At 40.6% G+C, this 26,209-nt stretch overlaps 1 protein-coding gene across 1 annotated transcript in view; it reads right to left on the bottom strand.

The window, feature by feature from the left end:
• PTPRQ (protein tyrosine phosphatase receptor type Q) overlaps nt 1-26,209 on the bottom strand; it is a 207,876-nt gene that overhangs the window by 135,723 nt on the left and 45,944 nt on the right. Inside the window, exons 18-24 of the mRNA XM_045002531.1 lie at nt 20,773-21,033; nt 11,817-11,977; nt 10,781-10,892; nt 9,794-10,020; nt 7,101-7,170; nt 3,569-3,768; nt 1,591-1,840 (exon numbers count right to left, since the gene is read on the bottom strand). Coding sequence (XP_044858466.1) covers nt 1,591-1,840; nt 3,569-3,768; nt 7,101-7,170; nt 9,794-10,020; nt 10,781-10,892; nt 11,817-11,977; nt 20,773-21,033 — 1,281 coding nt within the window. The remainder of the gene's footprint in view (nt 1-1,590; nt 1,841-3,568; nt 3,769-7,100; nt 7,171-9,793; nt 10,021-10,780; nt 10,893-11,816; nt 11,978-20,772; nt 21,034-26,209) is intronic.

Below are 26,209 nucleotides of genomic sequence, written 5' to 3'. Positions count from 1 at the left end.
TACTTGAGTTTTGCTTACGGCCAATACAAAAATTGGACGACAGCTCTGAATCAGACTAGGAACTACACAGAACTTTATTTATCCCAGTCAGAACTATATATTTAGGGTTCTTTATCTGTAACAAAACCATTCAAATATAGAATCATAGAATATCAGGGTTGGAAGGGACCTCAGGAGGTCCTGTAGTCCAACCCCCTGCTCAAAGCAGGACCAGTCCCCAGACAGATTTTTGCTCCATATCCCTAAATGCCAACCACCCCCCAAGGATTGAACTCACAACCCTGGGTTTAGCAGGCCAATCCTCAAACCACTGAGCTATAAAACCAAGTGGGGTTTAGCACGCTTAGCCAAAAGCCAGCCCCCGCCCCCACCTTAAGAACACCTGTCCCCATCCTCTCTCAATCCTATACAATATTAGGAAAGAGTCAGACCTCTTTTCATCTGAAAATCAGTATGAATTCTGACATAGGAAAGAAGAGCCCAGAATTGCCAAACAGTAGTAGATAAAAGATTGCTGCACTGTCCAACTGATGAACAGTCTTCGGCAACGTGCCAGTTAGCAGGCAATCTTGGTTTCCAACCCTGGCCCCGTGGTGACAGATCACTTGCAATGTATTGAAAATCCTGGGATTCAATGGCTGGCTCTAGGACTGACTTTCAAGCTGTGGATCCTGACAGGGGATCATTGGGAAAGGTGTTTCTCTCTCTCTTCCACACTGTTTCTCTATAGCTGCAGGGAAATATGATTGATTGGCTCCGGGAAGTTGTGGACCCTCTTGAACTACAGGAGTGCAGAAGTAGTGGCAGAACTTATGTGAGAACTAAGAATTAGATTTTGAGCTTTGGGCCTGCCTGGGACAAGCTGAACACCTCCTCAGAGGTGCTGAGTCTCCTCGTTGGAATCCCAGCACTCAGTGTGATGCAGATGAAAAACAGGACAAATTACACCCAGCTCTCAGAAGTGGTGAGGAGAGAGCTTTACCAGGGATGCTAAGCAGGGTTTGGCTCAGGTACTGATGGCTCTTTACCACTTCTTAACATGAGCTTATTTACACGTTTGTATTTCATCCTGGCAACAAGCATCATAGCACACAGAACCATGCACACTATTACACTGTCCACCCTTTGAAATACTAATTCTGCCATCTTTACCAATCTTTTCCTAGTCCAAGTTCTCCTATAGCTTCATGCCATGAATTACACGTCTGTTGTGCTTTGTGCTATCCTCAGGTTTTCATAGAATTAAGAACCTACAGTATTTCCCTTCTTTTAGATAATCATACTTTGCTTTACTCTATTTCCCACAGAAACTCAACTCCCATCTACACTCTTTTCTACATTATATTGTATACTGTATGTACACATTCTATTGCTCTCATCTGGTGCAACTGATTAAGTATACCAGGAACTATAAAACAAAGAATGTATTGAAACACAGTCTGAGATCTAGCTGAAGACAGAATCACAGTCTAAAGCATCCTGCAATATAACCTGGAATCCCTTTGGTTTATATTTTAAAATAAATCTCAGAATTTAACATGTTGATTTTTCTCTGTAGTTAAAAGTTTTTTCTCTGAAAGCAAAACATACCTGCTTCTGGTGTCCTGACAATTGTGCTGTCAATATAACCTGCTTCAGTGGTAACGGCAGAGACTTCAAAAAGATAAGTGGTGTATGGTCTAAGATGAGTCACAACAAAACTAATAGGTTCATTCCAGACAGAGCTCATTTGACTAGGTGCTACTGTACTTGGTGTAAACATAGCCCGTGAAGGAAATGTAGATTTGCCAAAAGTAGTTGAAGGGGTGGTAGTACTCCACAAAAATGATTCACTGTTTTCCTAGAAAGATTAAATATGAACCATGAAAAGCTAAACCTATCACTTAGCCATTTTGCATCAATCACTGCTGAACTATAGGTCTTTGCAATATAATACCTCTTTATATAGCTATAAAATGTGGATTTTTAAAAATATTAACTTGTAGGATAAAAGTTACCTACAAACCCTAAGGCCAAAAATCAATGAAAGCCTTCGGCTTGCATTCAAGAGAAAAACTGAATGCAAAAAGGCTGGTAACTCGAGAAAGCTCAAATAATTTGATTCTCACAACACCAAAAAAGTAATCTGAAAAAGCTGATAAAAATAAACTAAATTTAAAAACTGTCATGCCAGATCAATGGTAAATGTGTAGACACAAATATTACAAACACTGCATCTTTAAAACAAAATAGTTGAAAATTAGGGTTTTTTTCCACTTGTCACCAGGTAAATGCAGGTTATCGTCTTCCTCCTGATGGCATCATTAACAGCGCAGGGGATGCAGCTTATTCCACTCCTTCAGGCCTGATTCTACATCACAAATTAACAAATACTAACAGTATCAAATATGGCTGAATAGAACCAAAACTCTGGTGTTTGATGAAACATTGCCAGATTTGATTTCCAGTATTCAACCATTCTGTTCCATGAGTCTCCCAGTAATTGGCACAAATTAGTAATGTTCTACTATACTCTAAATCCAAATAGAGCTGATCCGGCTAGAAAAGGTTGAACCTGATCAGCAGCTATATAAGAGAATGCCAAGAATAACCTAGATGCTGCATTAAATGGTGCTAGTGATTTAGTAGGTGGCACTCTTCCTTCTGAAATGGTACCAAATTAACTCATTTTGATGTTAGGAGGCTCTGTAATGCTGGAAATCCTCATTCAGATAAAATATGAACCGAAGGTCCTGACAATATGGAGTCATTATAAATGGCACTTCTCACAAGATCAAGGTATTATTCCAGCATCCTAGGCAAATTCCAACTCAGGCCATGTGGAGTCCTTGAAGTCACAGGGACTTTACCCAGACTAGATCTCTATTGGAAAATGGAATTTCTGACCCACCGGAAATTCCAAAATTTAGACATGTTTTCATTCCAAATCAAAACAAAAAGTTTGAAACATTAAATTTTTTGTGTAACTGAAAATCCAAAAGATTTCAATTTGGAAATTTAGAAACATTTCAATAAATGTAAAAAAATGCATTTTGACTTTATCATTTTGTTTCAACCTATATATGTATGTTTCAGTAATGATTAATCTATATATATATATGTTGAAATGAAATAAATATTGAAATTGTTTAGATTTTCATTTTGTTTAGCTAATGTTTAAAAGTTTAATTTTGACTTGAGAATAAATAAAATAAATGTATATTTAATAATAATAATAAAAATAAAGTCAAAATTAAACTTTTAAACCTCTAAACAAAATGAGAATCCAAACAATTTCAATATTTTTATATCAAAGATTTCATCAGAATCAACAAGTTTCTGTGAATCATTTTAATTTTGACTAAACTGCATTTTTCACTGGAAAACTGTTCTGTCAGAAAAAATTTGACAAGCTCTAGCTCAGACAAAGATCTGTCTGAACCCAGTACGTCAGTTTGTAGAACCTAGACCCACAACCAATTATAAAATTAGAAACGGACCTGAACCATATCCCACAGGCCCCCAGATTTTGTGGAACCACATTTCATCACTTGAGTCCATCTCTAATTAAATTGTTTTTAACACTTACATTACATTCTGGTAGCCTCCCAGACAGAATGTCCTCCACTTTAACAGAAACATCTTTCACTACAATTCCACTTCTTGCATGTTTCACACTAATCTTGAAACTGGTTATCTTTCCATTTGGTTGCTGAGGCAGAAACCATATCAGGTTTACAGCTGAATAATTTAAGGCCTCAACTGTGAGATTCACCACTTTACCTGGAGCTAAAAAACAAAACAAAACCAGTAATGCATACAATTCTTTGTAGCAGTATGTGTATTTCAGAAGTAACATTTCTAATCTGAAATGACTTTCAAAATTCAATTAATCCTTCTTTATTCCTCTTTCTTCCTGATTCCTGCGTTATGGCTGCTTTCTCTATTTCTTGTTTCCAGGCATTAAAATCATTCATCACCACAGTATCTCAGAGGCAATTTTCAAATTTTAAAAGTTGTATTGCCTCTCCAAATATGGTGGTTGGTTATTTTTCTTTTTAAAATATAAATTTGTACTAGTGCTCTCATAAAAACATTTTTGTCAATGGAAGGATCGTCCCTATTAGCAAAATATTGAATATATTTCCTCTGTCCCTTTAGGGGTACATCTACATAAAAGAGTTGGGCTTGTGGGGCTTGTGCTATGGTGCTAAAAAGAGCTGTGTAGACGTTGCAGCTTGGTCTGGAGCTCAGACTCTGAAACCCACCCCTTCCCTAGGTTGCCGAGCCTGAGCTCCAGCCCAAACCACTATGTTGACACAGCTATTTTTAGTACCATACTACAAGCCTGAGTCTGCTAATCCAGGCTCTGGGCGTCGCTGCCACTCACTCTGTAGACATAACCTAAAGATTCTTCCAGTCCAATGAATTTCAAAGGACTGGAAAAAGATACTTCCATATTGTTTCTATTTCTAGCTTTCAAATGATAAAGCTTTACACTAGGCAACAGAGTCAGCCTCCCTTTCTCAATCTCTCCTATTGGAGCTGTTCCACTTTGTATAAATAATTCAACATTCTTTGGGCCACACAGAGATTGACTCTGTTGTCCAGTGGTTAGGTCACTCACCTGAAATCTGGGACACCTGGGCTCCCTCCCTACACCAATGAATAATTATTTATACAAAGTGGAACAGCTCCAACAGGAGAGCTTGACAACAGAATAACCTATTTGTTATGGCCCTCCCCCAGGATGTGGGAGAAGTGGGGTCAACTCTCTTTTCTGGATCAGGGAGAGCATGGACTTGAATTGGGTCTCCCAGCGATCTTGTATCTTAGGTGAGTGTCCTAACCACGAAACCTTCTCAACAAAAGTTATATTGAAACTGCCACTTTCACAGCAAAAGTTTCAGGTTTGACTTTGATGAATCAGCATTTTCTAATTGAAAAACTGTTTTTTCTGGGGAAAAAACCCAAATCCAGCAATTGCTTCTGCAACTGAGATCCGGCAAACTGCTGCAACTGAATGAACTGGTTTGAGAGGTTTGAGGATGTGTGTCTTTTGGGGGGATGGGTAAGTGTGCGGTATAACCAGTCAAATGGAAAATCAGTGCTCTGAGGCAGAAGGTAGTTTTTAAAACTGTGATTTCATCCCTCCTGATGAATTATCCTTATAAAATTACTTTAATTTAAATTTTAAAATAGATTAATCTAAACTAGTAAATTGAACCATTTTACTTCAGAGAATAATAATGAAAAATACTGATTGGGAAACCTCAACATTTTGGTAAATTAAAAACGGTTCCCTTAATATTTGAATTTATACTACATTTTCTGTATTTGTTTGATTAATCATTTCCCAATACGGGATGGTATGTTACCAAGAAATAATTTTCTTTGTATCAATAACAGTTTGATGTGTCCATTGGGTCAGCAAATCAGTTCGCACTATAAGGAAATGGAATATTGCATATCCTTATCTAGACTCAAACAGGACCTCAAAAGGTTCAAGTTCTTGAGTGAGTCAAGTAAACATCCAGAAGTACAGAGGACTATCTGAAATGCCATACCTAAGGTTCAGATCCAGATTGCATAAACTAAAAATATTGCTATATTGTGTTGAAAAATGAGTTTATTTAAATAAATATATGCATATTCAACATTATAGAAAATCTCCCATAACTAATAAGAGACAGGTCCTCCAAGCCTCCTGCTTAAGTGCTTTGTTGAATAGGGGCTTTATTTCTGGATTTTCTTTCTACCTCTCCATACTACTCCTTTCCAGACAATGTCTCCTGTCGTGATTAGTATTCATGAATCAAAAACTTGCAACAGCAAGTCTTTAACTATTCAAACAATTTATATCCAAAATAAACTTTCATATTTTAGGTATAAAAATATAACAAGTTTATTATCCTCTTGGTGGTGGTAATTATGTTGTTTTTTTAACTCTCAGAGCTGTGATACTTAAAAAGAGAACCAAAATTACAATGCAGTTGCTTGATAAAAAGCTTTCTTTTCTTCATCATTTCAGCTAGAACTATACTGAGGATTTCTATTTTAAATGAATCATATATAAGTAGAATTGTGCAAACAATTTCTGAGAAGCAGTAATGCCTTTATAGGGCAAAATGGTGTATCTTTGCCCTCTGTTAAACTTAAATACAGTATGCTAATTACAATATTATATTTGCATGCAATTATTTGCAAAAGGAAAAGCAGCAGTTTTGTACAGCTCCATTTAGAAAGTTCTCATTTATGGGGGGTTTTCCTAGATGATAATTTATCTCAGATCATTTAAATGTTCCATCCTTAAGAATCAAACCACAAAGTGCTGAGCATCTTTCACTGACTTCAGTGGGTGCTGGGGTGCTCAGCACTCAGTATGCAGAAAACTCCTGCTGAAATTAATGGGAACTCCATGCACAGAGAGTGAAATTCACCCTTTGCAAAGGACTAGCAAAAAGCGTATCACCACTTAAATCGCACCTAAGCTCTCAAAATGAGCCTTGTGCTAGCTCTCGGCACAGAGATGAATTTCTACCAGAGTGTTTGTAGGATAAGGACCCCATAATATAAATTAATAACAATCATAGACTTAGAATGTTATGAAAAATTAGTAAAATGTCAGATGTTCTCAGTCAGATTCTAATTTCAGGTATGCATTATAACTGAGCTTTTGGTGTCAGCATTAAGAGGCAAACAAAGTAAGAAACAGTGTGTATTATATTTGTTAGAAGCTGGGCTTGGTGCCAGGGGGCTATTCCTGACTCTACTGCAGTGGGCAATAGCTGGTGGGTTTATTTAGTATCTGATCAGCTATCCCTGTCTTGATTTCCTCCAACCCATCTGCATAGGCAGATGTGTGGAGCCCTTGCAGAGCTGGGATTCACAGCACATAATGAACGGGGACCGCATGCACCAGGGCACCCTAAATCCTGCCTCTGCCAGGCATGGCAAAATGGCACCATTTCCACTGCACGTGAGGCCCTTTGTAGCCAGAATGAAAGGATCAGGATTTGCTCCTCAATGTATCTGAATTTTTTATTCTATTACTTTAAAAGAAAAATTCAGAGATGATTTATAAGAATAAATTGGATTGATGGAAGCTTTACTGAAATTACCACTTTCTGCAGTTTGAAAGAGAAAAGGATCACTAAATACTCCAATGCCAGCACTGTTCTCAGCAGCGACCTACAATAAACCGAAACAGTCACATTAGAGACTTCACATAATATATAGTGTCAGTAGCCATGCATATATACGGTATAAGCTGTACATGTTGAATGACAATTATACAAATGAATTTTTCTTTTTTCAGCTGCAATTGTTTAATTTACACTGAACTTTTAATGGATAAATATTAAATACAATAATTCTCAACCAATGACATTCACTCAAAAAAGGCTCTTTACACATTCATGTACATTTTCTCTTTAGAAGCATATGGATCTCCCAGCAGTTCTCATGCAACAGTATGGACTCACCATCTGAATGGCTGACAAGACTGCAATTTTATTATAACAAATATGAAAAATCTCTAAGCTAGCTGACAAAATTGCTGGCAAGAGTAAATGAAGAACACTCAGTTTGCCCATAACACCTACTTCTGTTGGGGAACGCCAATAGATTTGTTGTCTCCCCACAACAAATCCCAAACCCAAAATTGGGTCACCAGAATGTTTCAAAGGCTCATGTAGCAGTTCCTGTGGCTCCTGTCCCCCGGGGCTGGCTGGGTTCACCTCCCTGCTCCAGGCACTGCAACCTCTGGTCCAAGCACCATTCAGGTATAGCCCAGTCATCATGATGATGGGAGTACGGGCAGGCCAAATTTGAGTGAGTGGCACTGCAACCCCATGAGCCAGGTCACAAGTCCAATCACACAAATTTGGTCCAGTCAGGTGGGCAGAGCCAAACCTGAGCAGTGCTGCAAATCCAGAGGTTGCAACGCCCAGAGCATAGAGCCAAGCCCAGCCAGCCCCACAGCACAGGAGCTGCAGGAACCACCACTGTGGGGTGAGTGCGGGCAGGACCCAAGCCCCCTAGTGCGGGAGGATCTGACCAAAACCACCTCAAGACCTCCACCCCCAGACTATTTACTGGGTCACAACAGGCCATAAACATTTACAAATGGGTCCTGAGCCCAAAAAGGTTGAGAATCACTGAAGTAGAAGATAGGACCATTAAAGCTCAGGGCGAAGAAAAAAATAGCATTTTGCAATTTTCCTAGGAAAGTTACATGTAGGAAGTAGGAAATGGAATGTGCAAGAATTTTAATAATTATAATGAATAGACCAGATTAAAATTATTATGCTATTTGGAATTTTATATTGAAACTCCACCCCTACCTGTTCAACTTTGTCAGGGCAGTTTTCCCTGGTTAGGGCCTAAGCAAATGGTATATTCTCTATTAATAGCTGAACTTTTGCTTTTCTGTACCACACATATACTGACTTTTATCCATATGGTCATCAGTACCAAGATTCACACAAGGAGCTTTCACACAATGCTAGGCATAATTAAATAAGCCATATTTCAATTTTTTACTGTATAATGTGCGAGTACAAATTCTGAAAGGAAATTTGTTCACTGTGTTACTCACAACCTGAAATTATAAGACTTTTATACAGCCCTGGGTCTGTGTGAAATTGCAGCACATGGAGGCATACAAGCCTAACTTCTTATTTGCTCAAAAAAGTCTCCTCACAAAAATGAGCATTTTCCTCTTGTCACAAATGTTGGCAAGGGAATTGTATATAATTTCTGACCATTTCACCTCTAGTCATCCATTATTTAGAAGTTAAAGAAGATTTTTTGAAAACATATATCAAAATACTCAGCCTGCATATACTGTACCTATGGAAATGCATTTATTGATTATCAGCACAAATCCAGAAAGCAAGCACACAATTTTAACAGCAAGGACATAGAAGAGTAATGAAGTTAACTTCCATTTTGGAATATATCACAAAGTAAATCATTATGGCTGAAAGAAATTAGGGTAAAGTTTTCAAAAGAGCCCAACTGACTTAGCAGCTTGAGTCCCAGTGAAATTCAGTGCCTAAGTCACTATTGAAAATGGGACTTCTCTCTGTCAGAGAAATTTTGACAGAGCCATATTCCATCAGGTCAATTTTGCCAGAATATTGTTTTGAAAGACAACTGGAAAAAATCAAGTGCCAACAATGTCACATTACAACATTTTCAGAAGGAAGCATTTCAATTTTTCATTTCGAAATATTTTATTTTATATTATGTACATTCTATATTTATTATAATACAATGTTTAAAGTAAAAATGGAAAGTATATGTTTTGATTTTTGTCAAAACAAAACATTTTCATCAACCTAAAACCATTTTTATTTTTAATTTTCCTCTGTAGAGAATTCAGAAGTTTTGTGGGTTGTTCTGATTCAGAACAAAGCCAGAATTTTAAACCTCAAAATCCTTACAAAACAGAATTTCTGTCCTCCACACAGCTCTTCTCCCACTTTTGATATTTTTGAACATTTACCTCTGAGTTACTGTTCCACATAATATGTTATGTCAAACAGGATGTTAAAAGAAGAAATCACATTTTAGTGCACTTTGAGATGATAATTATTTTAACAGTTGCTGTAATTAAAGAGAAATACTGTGGTAAATAAAAAGAACTGGGCAGTGTGTTTTACTACACAACTTAACAAGTAATTAGTAGGCTGGTTAGGAAAGTACTATATGAGCCTAAAATAGTTTCATTTTCTTTTACTTTAATCTCAGATATTATATAATACACCCAGAATTCAAAGTACAAAAGCTATGTCATTAATATTGTTACCTTAATTTCATAAGTTGTTCCAGGGTTAAGATTGGTGAGAAGAACTTCCAAACTATCTGGTTTTGTTGTTACTTGGGTATAAGTTGTTTGCATCCATGGGCAGACCTCCTTATATTTAACAATATAGGATATAATTCTCCCATTTGGATGTGGTGGTACATTCCAAGAGAGCAGAATTCCTGCAGATCCTACTTTTTCACCGGCAAGGAACACCGGGGGTCCTGGATCTGCAAAAAGAACATTCTTCAACTAAATTATCAGATAACAATTCATATATCTTCCAATTAATGCATACAAATAAAAGCATTTTTCAGCCCAGACTTCTGAAGTGCCTAAAGACTAATGTGCTCGTAAATATGAAGCTTTTTTCTCCCTAGAACAGTATTTCAAAAGCTGATTAAATGCTTTTTTGGAACATCAGGAACATTCTTTTATAAGAATGTAAAAAATGGAATGCTCAAAATCTTCACAGACAAAATAGAGTTTGATGCCAGATATTTTTCCAGTTTTAAGCGATATTTTTATAGCTTGCTCAGTTTCAGGATTCTTCACCTAAAACTACATAGAAATCTGTGCCACTGTTTTAGGAAATGTGTTTGCTACTAGTATACTTTTTAAAATAAATCATATCAAATGAAGATGTCTATATGTATAGTTTGAAATGTGTATAATACATAATATACAAATAAGAGCAAATACTTCCATAACTATCCATTAGGATTAATAAAACTTTTAATCATAACCAGATTCTCCTTAAAAACAACTTTTAGAGGAACTTCAATTTTCTTCTAGACCACTCAGATATACATGATGATGGTTTAAAGACAACAAATAACTGTCTAATATTTTCATGCAAAAATAGCACTACCAGGTTCAAACTCATTACTGACTGTAACCTATAAAGAAATATTGTATATATTTTAAGCAGCAAATCAAGCAATTATTTACCAGGAATGGGCAAAATGTGATAAGTCATAATTAACTCACAGGTTACGTTAGTTGTCACTGTTCTACTGACTGGTGAACTGTATGCTGAAGAAGAAACTGAAGAAACTGTCACATTATATGTTGTTCCAGGAGTAACGCTAGAAAAATCAGCCTAAAATATCAAATTAATCCATATAAGACTTTTGCCAAGATAAGTACAAACAGATAATACAATTTTAAACATTATATAAGGTGACATGACATAATACACATTACAGCAATAAAAACACTACATCACATATGTTTGCTGCAATATAGCATTTTGTAATTGTATTTAAGTTACCTACTATAAGACTTGAATAACATACAATATTAAAAAACAAAATTAACAGTAAAAAAAATTTCTGTAAAAAAAAATTGTCTATCATAGGGTACCATCATGGTAATATTTAAGTGCATGTGAAGCATTAGAAAGTCCTGCTCTTCTGAGGGAAGAAATAAAAAAATATTACAAAGATCCCTGAAAAACTTTCAAGTTTCCAACATCTATCTATCTTATCTTTTGAAATAAACATCACGCCTTAATAGTAAGCATTTATACAAAATACCTGTGTCTCTGCAGTTCCAATGAAAAACAAAAGCAAAAGAACCAGAAACGTCATTATTATTATTATATTTTTTCAGACAGTAGAATCAAAAAGTGCTCCTACTTCTTTTTGATGGCTTAACAGGGAAATGTTGCCTGCATTAATGATTTAAGGCCAGATCTTCCTGGCAAGTACACAATTAATGAGCCTGTATTACTCAATAGCTCTGCCCTTCCTTTGTTAAACTATTCATGAACTCTTGGATGACTGGCTGTAGGTTTATAGTAGATGTAAAAAAAAAAAAAGTATTATAACCGTTGTTGAGGTAACAAACCACAGATGTTGAAATTTCCTCTCACAAATTTGGCATTAGAACTTTTGTATTCTAATCTATGTTAAAAAGCTAAAGAAGCAAGCTTCATGGTTGGTCAATTCTGCAAAGAATTTTCCCATCAGCACAGTGCATAAACAAAAGTTGGCCATTCAAGTACTACAATAAAAACACATACCCGATACTCCCCACCTCCAAGTTTTAGGATAGTAACAAAGCCGTGACCAGGAATAAGATCCACATGAAACCTTTCCACACGTCCATAAGGCAGTCTCCAATTCAATGAGAAGGAATGTGACGAAACATTGAAGGCTTTAAGACCCTCTGGCTTTGCAGGTTCTGAAAGTGAATTACAAATTAAGAACAGATTAACACAAACAAGGCTATATGTGAAGGTAATTTCAACAAAATTACATTACTGGTTACAACAGATAATAAAGATTATCCGTCCCTGTCATTGGAGGTTTTTAAGACAAACATTAGGTGTGCTCTGAGATATCTACTGGATCAAGGATGATCTAGATACACTTGGTCCTGCCTCAGGGGACTGGACTAGGTGATCTATGGAGGTCCCTTTCAGCCCTACATTTCTCTGATTCTATAAAGATGTCCATCTAGAGTTATATCTGGTTTACTCACTACATAAGGGCCTGATCCTGCCCTCACTGCAGTCAATGGCAGAACACCTGCTGAATTCAGTGAGAGCATGATTAGGGTCTATCATTTTATTAAAATCATTAAAGAACTCAAAGGGCCCAATCCTACAGTACTCACCAAGCAAAACTCTCGTTGACTTTAGTGGGATATGGCCCAAAATCACCAAACAGCTTCTTGTCCCAGTTCATTGTTAAAATATATGAATGGCACATTAATAAGGCCCTGTTTCAGCACTCAATCTCTATTCAGGAAGCACTAATGCATGTGCTTAACTTTATATGTGTGCTTAAGTCCCAACAATAACGTCAAAGTTAAATTCAAGCCAGTTTTACGTGGTTTCCTGAATAAGGATGAACGTAAGCATGTGTTTAAATGCTTTGCTGAATTGGGGGCAAAGGGCTCATCCAGCAAAGTTGCTTAATCTTACACATGCTGACAATGGATAGATAGATAGTGAAGTAATATGCTGAGAACATATTTACCTAGTCCCTCTGCATGATCAGACTGTTTAAATGTCTCTGCTGGAATGAACCCTAAAAGGAGCACTGTCACTGGAGCTCTGAAATAGCCATATTTCACATTTTGTTCTGCTTCTTATCATAAAGTTAATATTTCTTTACAACTCTTCAAATACTGAGGAGTCAAATAACGGCAGGCAGTTCTGTTTGTTTCAATTAAGCCCCCAAAATCTGGATGCTTAATTCAAACGTATCTTCTCCCTACATCCCCTCTTCTTTTACTGCACCTGGGCCTCCCTCTTCACTCCCTTTTTGACATCTCATTTCACCTTCACTCCCTTCCTTCTTTTCCTCCCTCTGTCTTATATTTAAATCATTCTTTGCTCCCCTTCAGACTCAAAGTTGAATCAGTCAGTTTTCTGTAGCAGGTCATTAAGAGTCATCCTCCTACTTGATAAGAGAAGTGCTCTTGCCCATGTGCATCCCTCTGCATTTCTCCTCTGCTCCTTTCTGTAATCTTGGAGTATCCTCAACTGAAAGATCTCCTTTGCACAGGTCACAGAGCAAGTCCACTCATTAGCACCTTCACAAATGTGCTACTACCCTAGCACTCATTCTGCTGAATCACTCATTCATACATAATGTTATTTCACAGCTCCATTAGAGCAATTCCCCCCTTTCAGGCCTCCCAGTATCACTCATATCAAATGGAGGTCAAAATGCTGCAGACAGCGAGCTCCGAACCATTTTCCCAACACTGACATGTTGAATGCTGGGCAGATGCATACAGTGGACAGCGGAACTCTCCCCTTTCCAGGTCATGCAGTAGTTGCAGAGCCACTTCACGGAGGCTATTCCAGTTTTGTAAGCAGACATTTTACACACTTCCAACTAATGTAGTGGACAGGAGGATCTACCGCAGGGGTAGGCAATCTATGGCATGCATGCCTAAGGCGACACGCGAGCTGATTTTCAGTGGCACTCTCACTGCCCAGGTCCTGGCCACCAGTCTGGGGGGCTCTGCATTTTAATTTAATTTTAAATGAAGCTTCTTAAACATTTTAAAAACCTTATTTACTTTACATACAACAGTAGTTTAGTTATATATTATAGACTTATAGAAAGAGGCCTTCTAAAAACGTTAAAATGTATTACTGGCACGCGAGACCTTAGATTAGAGTGAATAAATAAAGACTTGGCACACCACTTCTGAAAGGTTGCCGACCCCTGATCTACCGCATGGCAAATCCTGTCTTTTCCCCCTAAACTCCTACTCCCTGCACACTGATGCAAAGAGAAGTCAGGACCTAGGCTCCCTCATACAGAGGGAATGCACTCTTTACCTGCCCTCCTGTCCCACACATACACACAACCTGCCTCTTCTCCTTTCTCTTGCAAAACAAAACTGCAATGGTCAAACTCCAGAGGACCTGTGCATGGCCATGGAGCAGGGGGCTAGATTTGCCCTTGAATGAATAACTCCCTATACGTCAATATAACCTATTGGACTACTTTCCCCACTCCCTAAGTACCCCTAAGTTAACCAATGGGAAGTACAGTTAGGGTCCAAAGTCCAGGCATCTATCTTTGCTTGGGATTCATAGCTGTGAACTCTCTCTTGGAGCTAGAATGGGGGACACGCAGGTTCAGTTCCTCCTTCTGCCTAATGTAGAGCTGTGATTTGAACTTCAGTTTCCTACCTCTTAGATGAGTGCCCTGACAAGTGGGCTATAGAATCAATCTCAAGTTCTCTCTGGTCCAATGCATATTTAATTATTTGTACATAGTGCAATGGCTTCAAAAGGAATGAGTGTGAGTGCTCCACCTCACTATCCCACAGTCCAGTGGTTAGAGCATTCACCTGAGGGGTGGAAACCCCAAATTCAAATCTCTGCCCTGTATTAGGTGTGCTCTGAGATATCTACTGGATCATGCCCTTCAGGCAAAGAAGGTGGGGGGATGCATTGTTTGAGTACAGGGCCGCCCAGAGGATTCAGGGGGCCTGGGGCAAAGCAATATCGGGGGCCCCTTCCAAAAAAAAAGTTGCAATACTATAGAATGCTATATTCTTGTGGGGGGCCCCTGTGGGGCCTGGGGCAAATTGCCCCACTTGCCCCCCCTTCTCCCCCTGGGCAACCCTGTTTGAGTATCCTGCTGGTGTTTAAGTGTGAGATATGCAATCAGGTGCCTAAATTGAGGCAGCTGTGTGTATGGCCACTGTCAAAAACTTAGGCCTGTAGGGATTTTAGGCACTTCCAGGATTCAGTAGCAGCTAAGCATGGGTTTCGAAGATCTCAGCGATGCCTAATGTGGCAATTGGATGCCAAAGTCCTTTTGTTTATCTGGCTCATGAGTAACTTTCCACATAAAAGTGGTCTCTTTGAATGCAGTGGGACTACTCGCATGCCTAAAAGATACTCACATGCCTAAGGGTTTGCAGAATTGGGGCTTCTGTTTGGAAAAACAATAAGCCATGTCATCATCCTAACCTAAACCTCCTATGGATTAATGTAAAAAAGTCATTGGTCCATAAAAGCTATTAAATACTTTTCTGACTATGCATAGATTGAACCTTACAAGAAATATAACTAGCAAATGGTTATACTGAACAGAAACAGAACTCTGAGACCACATATGGAATGTATGTTAATCAGATTTGTGGGCAGAAACTTTCATTTAAGTAAGAGACACTTTCTAGGCCATTACTAGTGCCCTGAAAGAGCAGGGGAAATAGGCCAGTAGTTTAAGCCAATGGAGAAAAGAAAGGCAAGCAAAGGTGAATTTGTTTACACAATCTGTAATAATTTTCTGTGATCAGTGTTGATTTTCCTTCAAGAAAGGAAAATCAACACATCAGATAATTCTTCAAGGTATATCTACACTACAATTAAAAACCTGTGGCTGGCCCATGCCAGCTGACTCAGGCTCGCAGGGCTCGGCCTACGGGCTATTTAACTGTGATGTAGACGATGAGGCTCAGGCTGGGGCACAGGCTCTAGGACCCTGTGAAGTGGGAGGGTGCCAGAAATCAGGCTGCAGTCCGAGCCCAAATATCTACATTGCAATTAAATAGCCCTTTAGCCAGACCACCTGCCCCCTTGCAAGCCTAAATCAGCTGGCACAGGCCAGCTGCAGGTGTCTAATTGCAGCATAGACATACCCTTAGGCTGCTCTCTGATCAACGTGCTGTCTTCTGTGAACCCCATTCTTAGTGTCTAACTCTTCCTATGCACTGTATAGGGAGCCTAGGCCTTCTAACTCAAGGCTACGGATTTCACTGGGTGACAAGTCACCTAAAAGTTAGGTACTGCATCAGAGTTGCCATGCCTAAGTCCCTTTGTGTATCTAGGCTACACATGTTTAAGTGTTTGCAGGACCAGGGCTGTCAAATACTTTCTACCTTCCCCTTTTACCATTGGGAGGCTTCCATCACATCATATTATATCTGGCTAAAAAACTGGGACAATTTATGTATTGCTGTGCAAATGGAGAAAACAGTTAGGAGTAATTAATTATACCTAAGAGTAACCAAATCAAAATTAGGAGTATATCAAATAAATCAGAAGTATCTTGAAATTGTGAATTTTGAAAATTCCTGTGTCAGTTCTCTGATCACAATCTAGCTTGTTACAGCCAAAGAGATAAAGAATGAGACAGTTACTATATCCTGTCATCAGCTGTGAGGTGAATAATTACTGTGAGACACGATTGCCTTGTAGCTGACCCTCTGAATACAAATGTCTCCCATCTATGCACAAGAATTGCATAAAGGCCTTTTATCATGTTCTTTTTAACAAATGTTTGATTTTAGTGCTTTAATACTCAAAAATTAAAATGGAATATCATTTCAGTGCTGCATATGGAAGTTTATCAGATGGTTGCATTAGAATCAGTTACAGTAAAATTAATATCAAATTCATTCCCAATGATTATTCCAAACTACTGGTAAAGAATGAAAACAGAGATTACAACCTGTTGTGTAAAAAACAAAGTATCCTTCCCCCAAAAGACCAAAAATAGCAAAATGGAAAGCCTGATTTGGACATGAGTGAAACCACAAAGGTTCTATTGTTTCTGGTTATCACACAAACAATATGAAGCTGTAAGGTACTCCTCTTTATTGGACTAAATAAAAATACAATGGACACGCTTTTGAAAATCATCTTCTTTTCATTAGTGCATGGAAAACTGAGAAATGCGGGCAACAGATACTCTGTAGTGTGTTAATTCAGCGCTCACAATTAAATGAAGACTACACAGAACGAAAGGCGACCTGAGAGGGGAAAAAAATCAGGAATATGTCTGAACTGGAACTTCTCTCCTATCCCACTAATTTCAGTGGGATAACTCACAGTGCATAAAATTAAGCATGGCCCTAAGGGTGCAGGGTCAGGACACAGTGTGTTAGAAAATCAAATCACAGATTAAAATTTGTATTTTTCAAAACCTACAAAAAGTAACATAACTGATCCACTCAGGGAGTCTCTATGAGTGCTATGGGACACCAGCCCACAGGTGACAGGGTACTGGGATGCCACATGCTCAGAGGCAAGTGTTCTCAAGCACAAGGCCCTTCAGGCACTAGCCTTCAGTGGGTTCCCATAAACCAGGGGTCGGCAACCTTTCAGAAGTGGTGTGCCGAGTCATTTATTCACTCTAATTTAAGGTTTCACGTGCCAGTAATACATTTTTAATGTTTTTAGAAAGTCTCTTTCTATAAGTCTATAATATATAACTAAACTATTGTTGTATGTAAAGTAAATAAGGTTTTTAAAATGTTTAAGAAGCTTCCTTTAAAATTAAATTAAAATTCAGAGCCCCCCAGACTGGTGGCCAGCACCTGGGCAGTGTGAGTGCCACTGAAAATCAGCTCATGTGCTGCCTTCGGTACACATGCCATAGATTGCCTACCCCTACCATAAACACTCTCAGTGGCTGATGAACAACAAAAGATTGCTGTATTAGAGCTGCCAGAAATAAACAATGCAATTAGAGTGGGGCAAAACTTAAAAGACAAATATAAGATCATAAAAAACATAAGAACGGCCATACTGGGTCAGACCAAAGGTCCATCTAGCCCAGTATCCTGTCTTCCAACAGTGGCCAATGCAGGTGCGCCAGCGGGAATGAACAGAACAGGTAATCATCAAGTGATTCATCCCCTGTCACCCATTCCCAGCTTCTGGCAAACAGAGGCTAGAGACACCATCCCTGCCCATCCTGGCTAATAGCCATTGATGGACCTAGCCTCCATCAATTTATCTAATTCTTTTTTTAACCCTGTTATAGTATTGGCTTTCACAACATCCTCTGGCAAGGAGTTCCACAGGTTGACTATGCGTTCTGTGAAAAAAATACTTACTTTTGTTTGTTTTAAACCTACTGCCTATTAATTTATTTGGTGGCCCCTAGTTCTTGTGTTGTGAGAAGGAGTAAATAACACTTTCTTATTTACTTTCTCCACACCAGTCGTGATTTTATAGACCTCAATCATATCTCCCCTTAGTCATCTCTTTTCCAAGCTGAAAAGTCCTGGTCTTATTAATCTCTCCTCATACAGCAGCCATTCCATACCCCTAATTATTTCTGTTGCCCTTTTCTGAACTTTTCCAATTCCAATATATCTTTGTTGAGATGGGATGACCACATCTGCATGCAGTATTCAAGATGTTGACATACCATGGATTTATATAGAGGCAATATGATATTTTCTGTCTTATTAGCAACACAAAAGTTTCCAATTCAGCCCCTAAGTAGGGTGACCACCCGTCCCTAATTGGGCGCAACAGTCCTGAAACGCAGAGTTCAAGTCCCGGCCCCAGGCTGAATGACTCCAGGACAGCATTTGTCCAGGATCCCTGCAGCACTGCTCTGCGCCTGCCTGAGGCTCAAGGGCAGAGCCAGCCTCTTCCCAATGGGGAGGAGGGGTGTGAGGTGGGCCTTAGCCCCTCTTCACCACGAGGCTCCGCCCCTGCTCCTCCTTTTCCTCCCCAAGGCCCCACTCCTGGCCAGGCCTGAAGCCAGAGGCAGGCCGTGGTAAGTGCCGTCCATGGAGCCTGGACTGCTGTGGGGAGTCTTGGACCCTCCACCTGTCCTGAGCAGCTCATCCCAGGAGGTGGGGACATGGGCCAGAGGCTGCTCTCGGGCACCCTGGCCCCCTTCCCAAGGCAGGTGGAAGGTCTAGGGCTCCCCACTGTGGCGTGGGCTTCCTGGGCAGCTCTTAACACTGCCCAGCTCCAACTTCTGGCCGGCCAGAGGGTGGGGCCTCAGAGGGAAGAGGAGCAGAGGACAGGGCCACAGAAGGGGGACACTGCATATGTCCATTTTTGCATTTTGAAAAGGTGGTCACCCTACCCCTAAGGGCAGTCCACTACTGGAGCCTGAAGATGGGGCTCCTAAGGCCTCGTGCCAGGGATACTCACTCCAGGCCAGCCCTCTCCTGGATGCCCTCATGCCCCTGGCCTGCAAATCCCCCAGCCAGAGTCCAATCCTTTTATCTGGCACATGTAGTCTCATTATGGCCTGTAAGCCACTCCTGGCTATCTATGAACCATTGCCATGGCCTCCTGGCCAGCAATATGTTGCTTCTCAACCTCACCCTCCGCCCTTCAGACCCAGGTATTACACTGCATGGCCTTCTCTCCCCAGCCAGTTCCCCTCTGACTCAGCCTATTGTCACTACTTTTTGCTATTACTCCCAGGATGGAGAATTATCCTTTCTATTGATGCTAAACAAACACAGAGTATTTGCTTTTTTGTGGGGGAGCGTCTAAATTCCAAACCCATTTCTTTAAACTGGTATCTTAGCACAACTATTATTTGTTCATATAGTTCATATACAGGGTCTGCCATTTTAGCACTAAACATTACTTTGATTTGATTTTATCCTTAATAGCTCTCAGATATCCTTGCCTGACAAGTGCTATATAAATGCAAATCACATGGTATTGTCATAAGATGAGAAATCAAATTATCATGATTTGTGAAATCTCATTATGGTACAGTAGCACATAATGAAAAGTTTTCACAGTGCCAGCGTTTTTGTTTTGTTTTTTTCATATTTACAGATGAACTGAGCATCTTCCTGACTAAAAGCAGCAAAGAATCCTGTGGCACCTTATAGACTAACAGACGTTTTGCAGCATGAGCTTTCGTGGGTGAATACCCACTTCTTCGGATGCAAGAATCCGAAGAAGTGGGTATTCACCCACGAAAGCTCATGCTGCAAAACGTCTGTTAGTCTATAAGGTGCCACAGGATTCTTTGCTGCTTTTACAGATCCAGACTAACATGGCTACCCCTCTGATACTCTTCCTGACTAGTGGCATGTTCTGAAGTACAAAAAGGGCATTTCTTTTTCGTTTGTTTGGATATATTTGATTTGAATTAAAGAAACCTCTTTAAGGCCATTATCTTTCTCTGCAATCTGTGATAAATTGACAGGTTCTTGTAGGAACATTAAAGATCTTTATTTTCTGAGTATTTATGTGGAAAGCTCTTAAATAAGGTGTGTGCAGTATTTCTTTTACTAAAGCCCAGCTTAAAATGAGAGATGCCCCAACTGGATTGATTAAAATAAAAAAAACATTTAAAGTAGCAGGCTGTTGGATATTAACTCTTTACAAATACAATGATCCTATAACATCTGAACTGTCCAGGAGAGGGCTGGACAGAGCAGAACACATGTTTTGCAGGAAATTCAAGACTGGGAGTGTGCTGAGGTAACCCTGCAGGTAGTAATCACGGCTGCTCAAAGCCAGAGTGTGGCTAGTGTGTTGCCAACAGGCTGCTGGGGTCAGAGTTGTTGGATCAAGATTATAGCTATACACAAACACTCAGGGTATAACCTGCTTGCTATTTGTGAGCAGCCCAGGTTGGGAGCTACAACAGCAAAGCACTGTGAGGCACACAAGGTTGCAGGGCAGGTGGTGACACAACCCCTCACTGGTCTGAATTAAACCCAGAATGTGATGCCTATCCACTTGCAAGAATGAAGAGAAAGAGAGAAAATGTACAAACCTGTTACAATTTCAATGAATGTGATAGCTCCTTCAACATGGCCTCTGACTCTTTGTAATGTGAAATTATAAATGCCGCCAGCAGTCAGACCTGTAACTGTGTAGTCATTCAGCACTCCCAAAATACTATATTCTTTCCTGAATGTACTGTTTGATACAGATACTGTATAATGGGTGAAGTTGGTCCTGGTAGGATTCCACATGAGTGTAGCAGAGGAAGTATTTGCCTTTTTTAACGTTAGACCACATATCCCAGCTGGTTCTACATTTATAAAGAAAAAAGATAAAAGATAGATATATATTATATTATATAAATAACTTAAAGTAGACTTCATCATATTCAACTAAAAGTTACATCAATTTGCAAAAATAAGGAGTTTTAATATGAATGTTTTGAGGTTTCCTAATATTATGAAATATAAAGCTTTTAAGGAGATTTTCTGGTTACAGATGCAGAATAGTGTTGTATCCTTGGGGCAGCCGGTGTAGGAAGCAATCACTTGAGGCCAGAGAGCAGGCAGCTAACCAAAACCTCCATTTTATTTACATATATACAGAGAGCTCCTCAGCCGGTTGAAACCGGTTGAGCTAACCCATAATAATCTAACTCAGTTGCCATAGCAACAAAACCATGACAACCAAATACACAACATATTCCTCCCCCCCTAATAAGAACATCCCCTAAATAAAACACACACTAGACTAGAGAAGGAGGGTAGACTGCCTCCATTCCCGGCTAAACCCTGGGGATTATTTTGCCCCATAACCGTGGGTTCGCCCTAGCTAAAGATCCAGCCGATGAGGAGGCCTTCTGTCTCTAGGTGGATTACGGCGAACTACTGGTGTTATTGCACCCGAAAGCACTAGGGGCTCAGGGTCCGCAGCACGAACAGGTGAGGAGGTGGTATCAGCTCGTGCTGGGCAAAGGGGTATCTCAGCCGCCGGCAGTAATGGAGGAGAACAGTCAGAAACAGGTGACTCGTGATTCGATCCCTCACCAGAAGAGGTGAAGTCAGACCCCTCAACTGCAGATGGGTCCTGAGGACTGGCATGACCTGGCAACAGCTGATCTACATGTCGCCGCCAGGTAAGATTCTCTGCAGTCCGGACTGTGTAGGAAACAGGTCCTGTTTGAGTGATGACTGTGGCCGGAACCCATTTAGCTCTGGAAGTATAATTCCGAGCCAAAACTGGCTGTCCCGGGCTAAAGGTTCGGTCTTTTGCTCTGGGTGCCCGTCTGATGACTTGATATTGCTGCTGATGTTGCACAATTTGTCGGGGTTCAGAAGGTTTCAGCAGATCAAAGCAAGTGCGCAGCTGTCGTCCCATCATTAGAAAGGCCGGAGATGCGTGGGTCGTAGCATGAGGTGTGTTTCTGTAGGAAAGTAAAAAGGTATCCAGACGCTTTTGAATGGAGTGTTGTCCCCTTGCTGATTTCAAAGCGTTTTTCATTGTCTGCACAAATCTTTCAGCTAATCCGTTGGTGGACGGATGATATGGTGCTGACGTGATGTGGTGTATCCCATTTGCTTTCATAAAATTTTGAAACTCCTGAGAAACGAACTGCGGTCCGTTGTCACTCACAAGTTGTTCTGGCAGACCAAAACGACTAAAGAGTCCTCGTAGTTTTTGGATAGTACTCTCTGCAGAAGTGGACTGCATTATAGAGACTTCTGGCCATTTAGAATGGGCATCTATTGCCACCAAGAACATGCTTCCTTCAAGGGGGCCAGCAAAGTCAACGTGAATACGTTGCCACGGGTTTTCAGGCCAGTCCCATGGGTGTAGGGGTGCCCACTGGGGTGCATTCCTCACACCCTGACATGACATACAAGCTTTTGCCTTCTCTTCAATAGCGCTGTCCAGTCCAGGCCACCAAAAATAGCTTCGTGCAATTTCCTTCATGCGCACTATTCCACAGTGACCGGAATGTAGCTGTTCTAACATCTGTGATCTCAGTGGTGGTGGAATAATGACACGTCTCCCCCACAACAAACAACCAGATTGGACCGATAACTCCGTCTGCTTGGACATGTAGGGAACAAGGTCGGATGAGACCGGAGAGGTTTGTCGAGATGTTCCATGCATCACCAGGTCCATAACGTGGGACAATACTGGGTCAACGCGAGTTGCCTTCTTTATCTGAGTAGCAGTGATGGGTGTATTCTCTACCTGTTCAAAGTAGAAGATTTCCTTGTGGGCACTATCTTGGTGTTTGACCGGCAAAGGCAACCTTGAGAGGCCATCTGCATTGCCGTGTAGAGTGGATTTCCGATATTTGATTTCATATGTGTGTGCTGAAAGTAACAATGCCCAACGTTGCATACGACTAGCAGCTAATGGGGGAATGCCTGTGTAAGGTCCAAAAATTGATGTCAGAGGTCGATGGTCTGTGAGAAGAGTAAATTTTCGCCCAAACAGGTACTGATGAAACTTCCGAATTCCAAAAACAATTCCTAATGCCTCACGTTCGATTTGGGCGTAGTTAGTTTCTGCTTTGCTTAGAGTGCGTGAAGCAAAAGCAATAGGTCTCTCTTCTCCTGAAGGCATAATATGTGACACGACTGCTCCCACTCCATAAGGGGAGGCATCGCAGGCCAATTGCAGTGGTAAGGATGGATCAAAGTGCGTTAGAACTTCAGAATTTAGCAATGCATCCTTAGCTTTGTTAAACGCAACATCACAGGCTTCAGTCCACTTCCAGGCCTTGTTCTGCCCAAGGAGCTCATGAAGTGGTTTTAGCAGTGTGGCTAACTGTGAGATGAACTTTCCATAATAGTTCAGGAGTCCTAGAAACGAGCGCAGCTGGCTTACATTTCGAGGTGGGGGAGCCTCCACAATAGCTTTAACTTTTGCAGGGGCCTTATGAAGACCTGCAGAATCAATGATGTGTCCCAAATATTCAACAGAGGGCTTGAAGAATTCACACTTGTCTTTGCGAACTCGTAGGCCATACTCTTCCAGTCTTTGTAGGGTAGCCTCTAAATTCTTTAAGTGATCCTCTTCATTTCTTCCAGTGACCAGGATATCATCCAGATAGCACTGAACTCCTGACAAGCCACACAAGATCTGGTCCATAGCCCTCTGGAACAGGGCGGGAGCAGATGTTATTCCGAAGGGTAGACGACAGTATCGATAAAGCCCCTTATGAGTCACAATAGTCAACAGCTCTTGGGACTTTTCATCGACGTGCATCTGTAAATATGCTTGACTCAGATCAATCTTACTGAACTTTTGTCCCCCAGCCAGGCCTGCGAAGAGGTCATCGATGCGGGGAAGCGGGTATTGCTCTGCACACAACACTGGGTTGACAGTGACTTTAAAATCACCGCAAATCCGGAGAGAGCCATCTTTCTTCACGATTGGAACGATAGGAGTGGCCCATGAGCTATGGGTAACTGGTATTAGGACTCCATTGGTGACCAGGCGCTCCAGGTCTGCTTCAACTTTTGGCCTGATGGCATATGGCACAGTTCGGGCTTTCAGATATTTTGGTGGACTGCCAGGTTTAATGTTCAATGTCACAGTGATTCCCTTCATACTTCCCAAATCATCTCCAAAAACAGCAGCATGTTTCCTTAGTATAGGGGTTAGACTGGTTTCTTCTTTAGTCATCCGGTGCACTTCTGCCCAGTTCAGTTGAATCTTCCCAAGCCAAGACCTACCCATTAAGGCTGGGTAGTTACCTCTCACCACAAACAGTGGCAATTTAGCCACCTGTCCATTGAGCTCCACCTTAACATCAATAGTGCCCAGCATAGGCACAGCTTCTCCCGTATATGTCTTCAGAACAGTTTTTGTTGCCTTAAGCGGAAGATGCTGTAGCTTTTCTTTATACACAGTCTCGGAGATCAGTGAGACGGCTGCACCGGTGTCCAGTTCCATGCGTATACGTTTGCCATCCAATAACGGGGTTACCCAGTATTCATGTGAGCCCATTGCCAAAGACAAAACATGCAGTGGGACTTCCTCTTGCGATGAGGTGTCACCTTGATCATCCTGGGTCTGCTCTAGGGTATGCAGGGTTCCTCTTTTTGTCGGCCAGACCACAGGCCTCTTTTTCTTTTGTTTACTGGCACACTCAATGTGTCCCTTTTTGCCACAGTGTCGACACACCAGGTCCTTACACCAGCATTCTGATGCCTGGTGACCCGGCTTACCACAGCGGTAACATTCTTGACTCTGCACAGTTTTGTGGGTCGGTTCTTGTGACACTTTTTGCACCCTAGGGGGTGCACCGATGTATTGTGCCTCCCTTGTAGCCAGTTCCATGGAGACAGCAATATCAACAGCCTTCTGTAAGGTAAGCTGAGCCTCTGTCAGTAGGCGCTTCCGTATAGCTTCACTGTACAGGCCACACACTAACCTGTCACGCAGGGCATCATGTAACATTTCTTTAAATTCACAGTGTTCTGCTAGCTTTTTTAAAATGGCTACAAATTGTACAACTGTTTCATCTTCCTTTTGGTCTCTTTTGTGGAACCTATATCTTTCAGCAATTACCAGTGGTTTTGGGGAGAAATGAGACCCCAGGATTTCCACAATGTCACTGTAAGATTTAGTCTCAGGCTTAACAGGGTGTAGTAAGCTGCGTAGCAGAGAGTAGGTTTTAGCCCCTACAACAGTTAAGAATATTGGCACCTTCTTCGCTTCTGTAATGTCATTTGCAATACCAAAAAGCTCAAAACGCTCAGTATACACATGCCACTGCTCTGTATTCTCATCAAAAGGCTCCAGGGGCCTGGTCAGAGTAGCCATGATTTTTAGTTTCACTTTCACAGTCAGTGCAAACAAGCAGCTTTTTTGTTTGTTTGTTCTTTACCTTAACTTCTACTTCCTTCTGTTACTGGAGCAGCACCGGAGTCTCACCCTCGTCGCCAGTGTTGTATTCTTGGGGCAGCCGGTGTAGGAAGCAATCACTTGAGGCCAGAGAGCAGGCAGCTAACCAAAACCTCCATTTTATTTACATATATACAGAGAGCTCCTCAGCCGGTTGAAACCGGTTGAGCTAACCCATAATAATCTAACTCAGTTGCCATAGCAACAAAACCATGACAACCAAATACACAACAAATAGCCAGTGCAGTTCTGCTACCTGGAGAAAGAAGGCAGGATTTGGGAAGCAAGTACAGTGGATATGCACCCTATGTACATAATGCAGCCTATGTGATTCCAGACTTATCAGGATTCCAGACCTAGCAGAGCTCTCATTAGAAAAACACAGCTAGTCAGAGTTGCAGAAATATGAGAATTGAGCCCTTAATAAACAACATTAATGAGTCTATTCACAGAAATGTAAAGTTTACAAAAATATTATGGACAATACTATTTTATAAGTGAGGACTTAAGTCACTAAATTTTTCATACATTCACTCAAAAGTCAACCCATCAAACTATCCAGGCTCAATGATAAAAGTTACTAAAAAAAGACTTTGTAA

This window comes from Mauremys mutica, chromosome 1 (assembly GCF_020497125.1).
Source record: "Mauremys mutica isolate MM-2020 ecotype Southern chromosome 1, ASM2049712v1, whole genome shotgun sequence".
In the NCBI taxonomy this organism is placed as follows: Eukaryota; Metazoa; Chordata; order Testudines; family Geoemydidae; genus Mauremys; species Mauremys mutica.
Note: the sequence above shows the minus strand (reverse complement) of the source record. Positions and strands in the feature narration are given on the sequence as shown.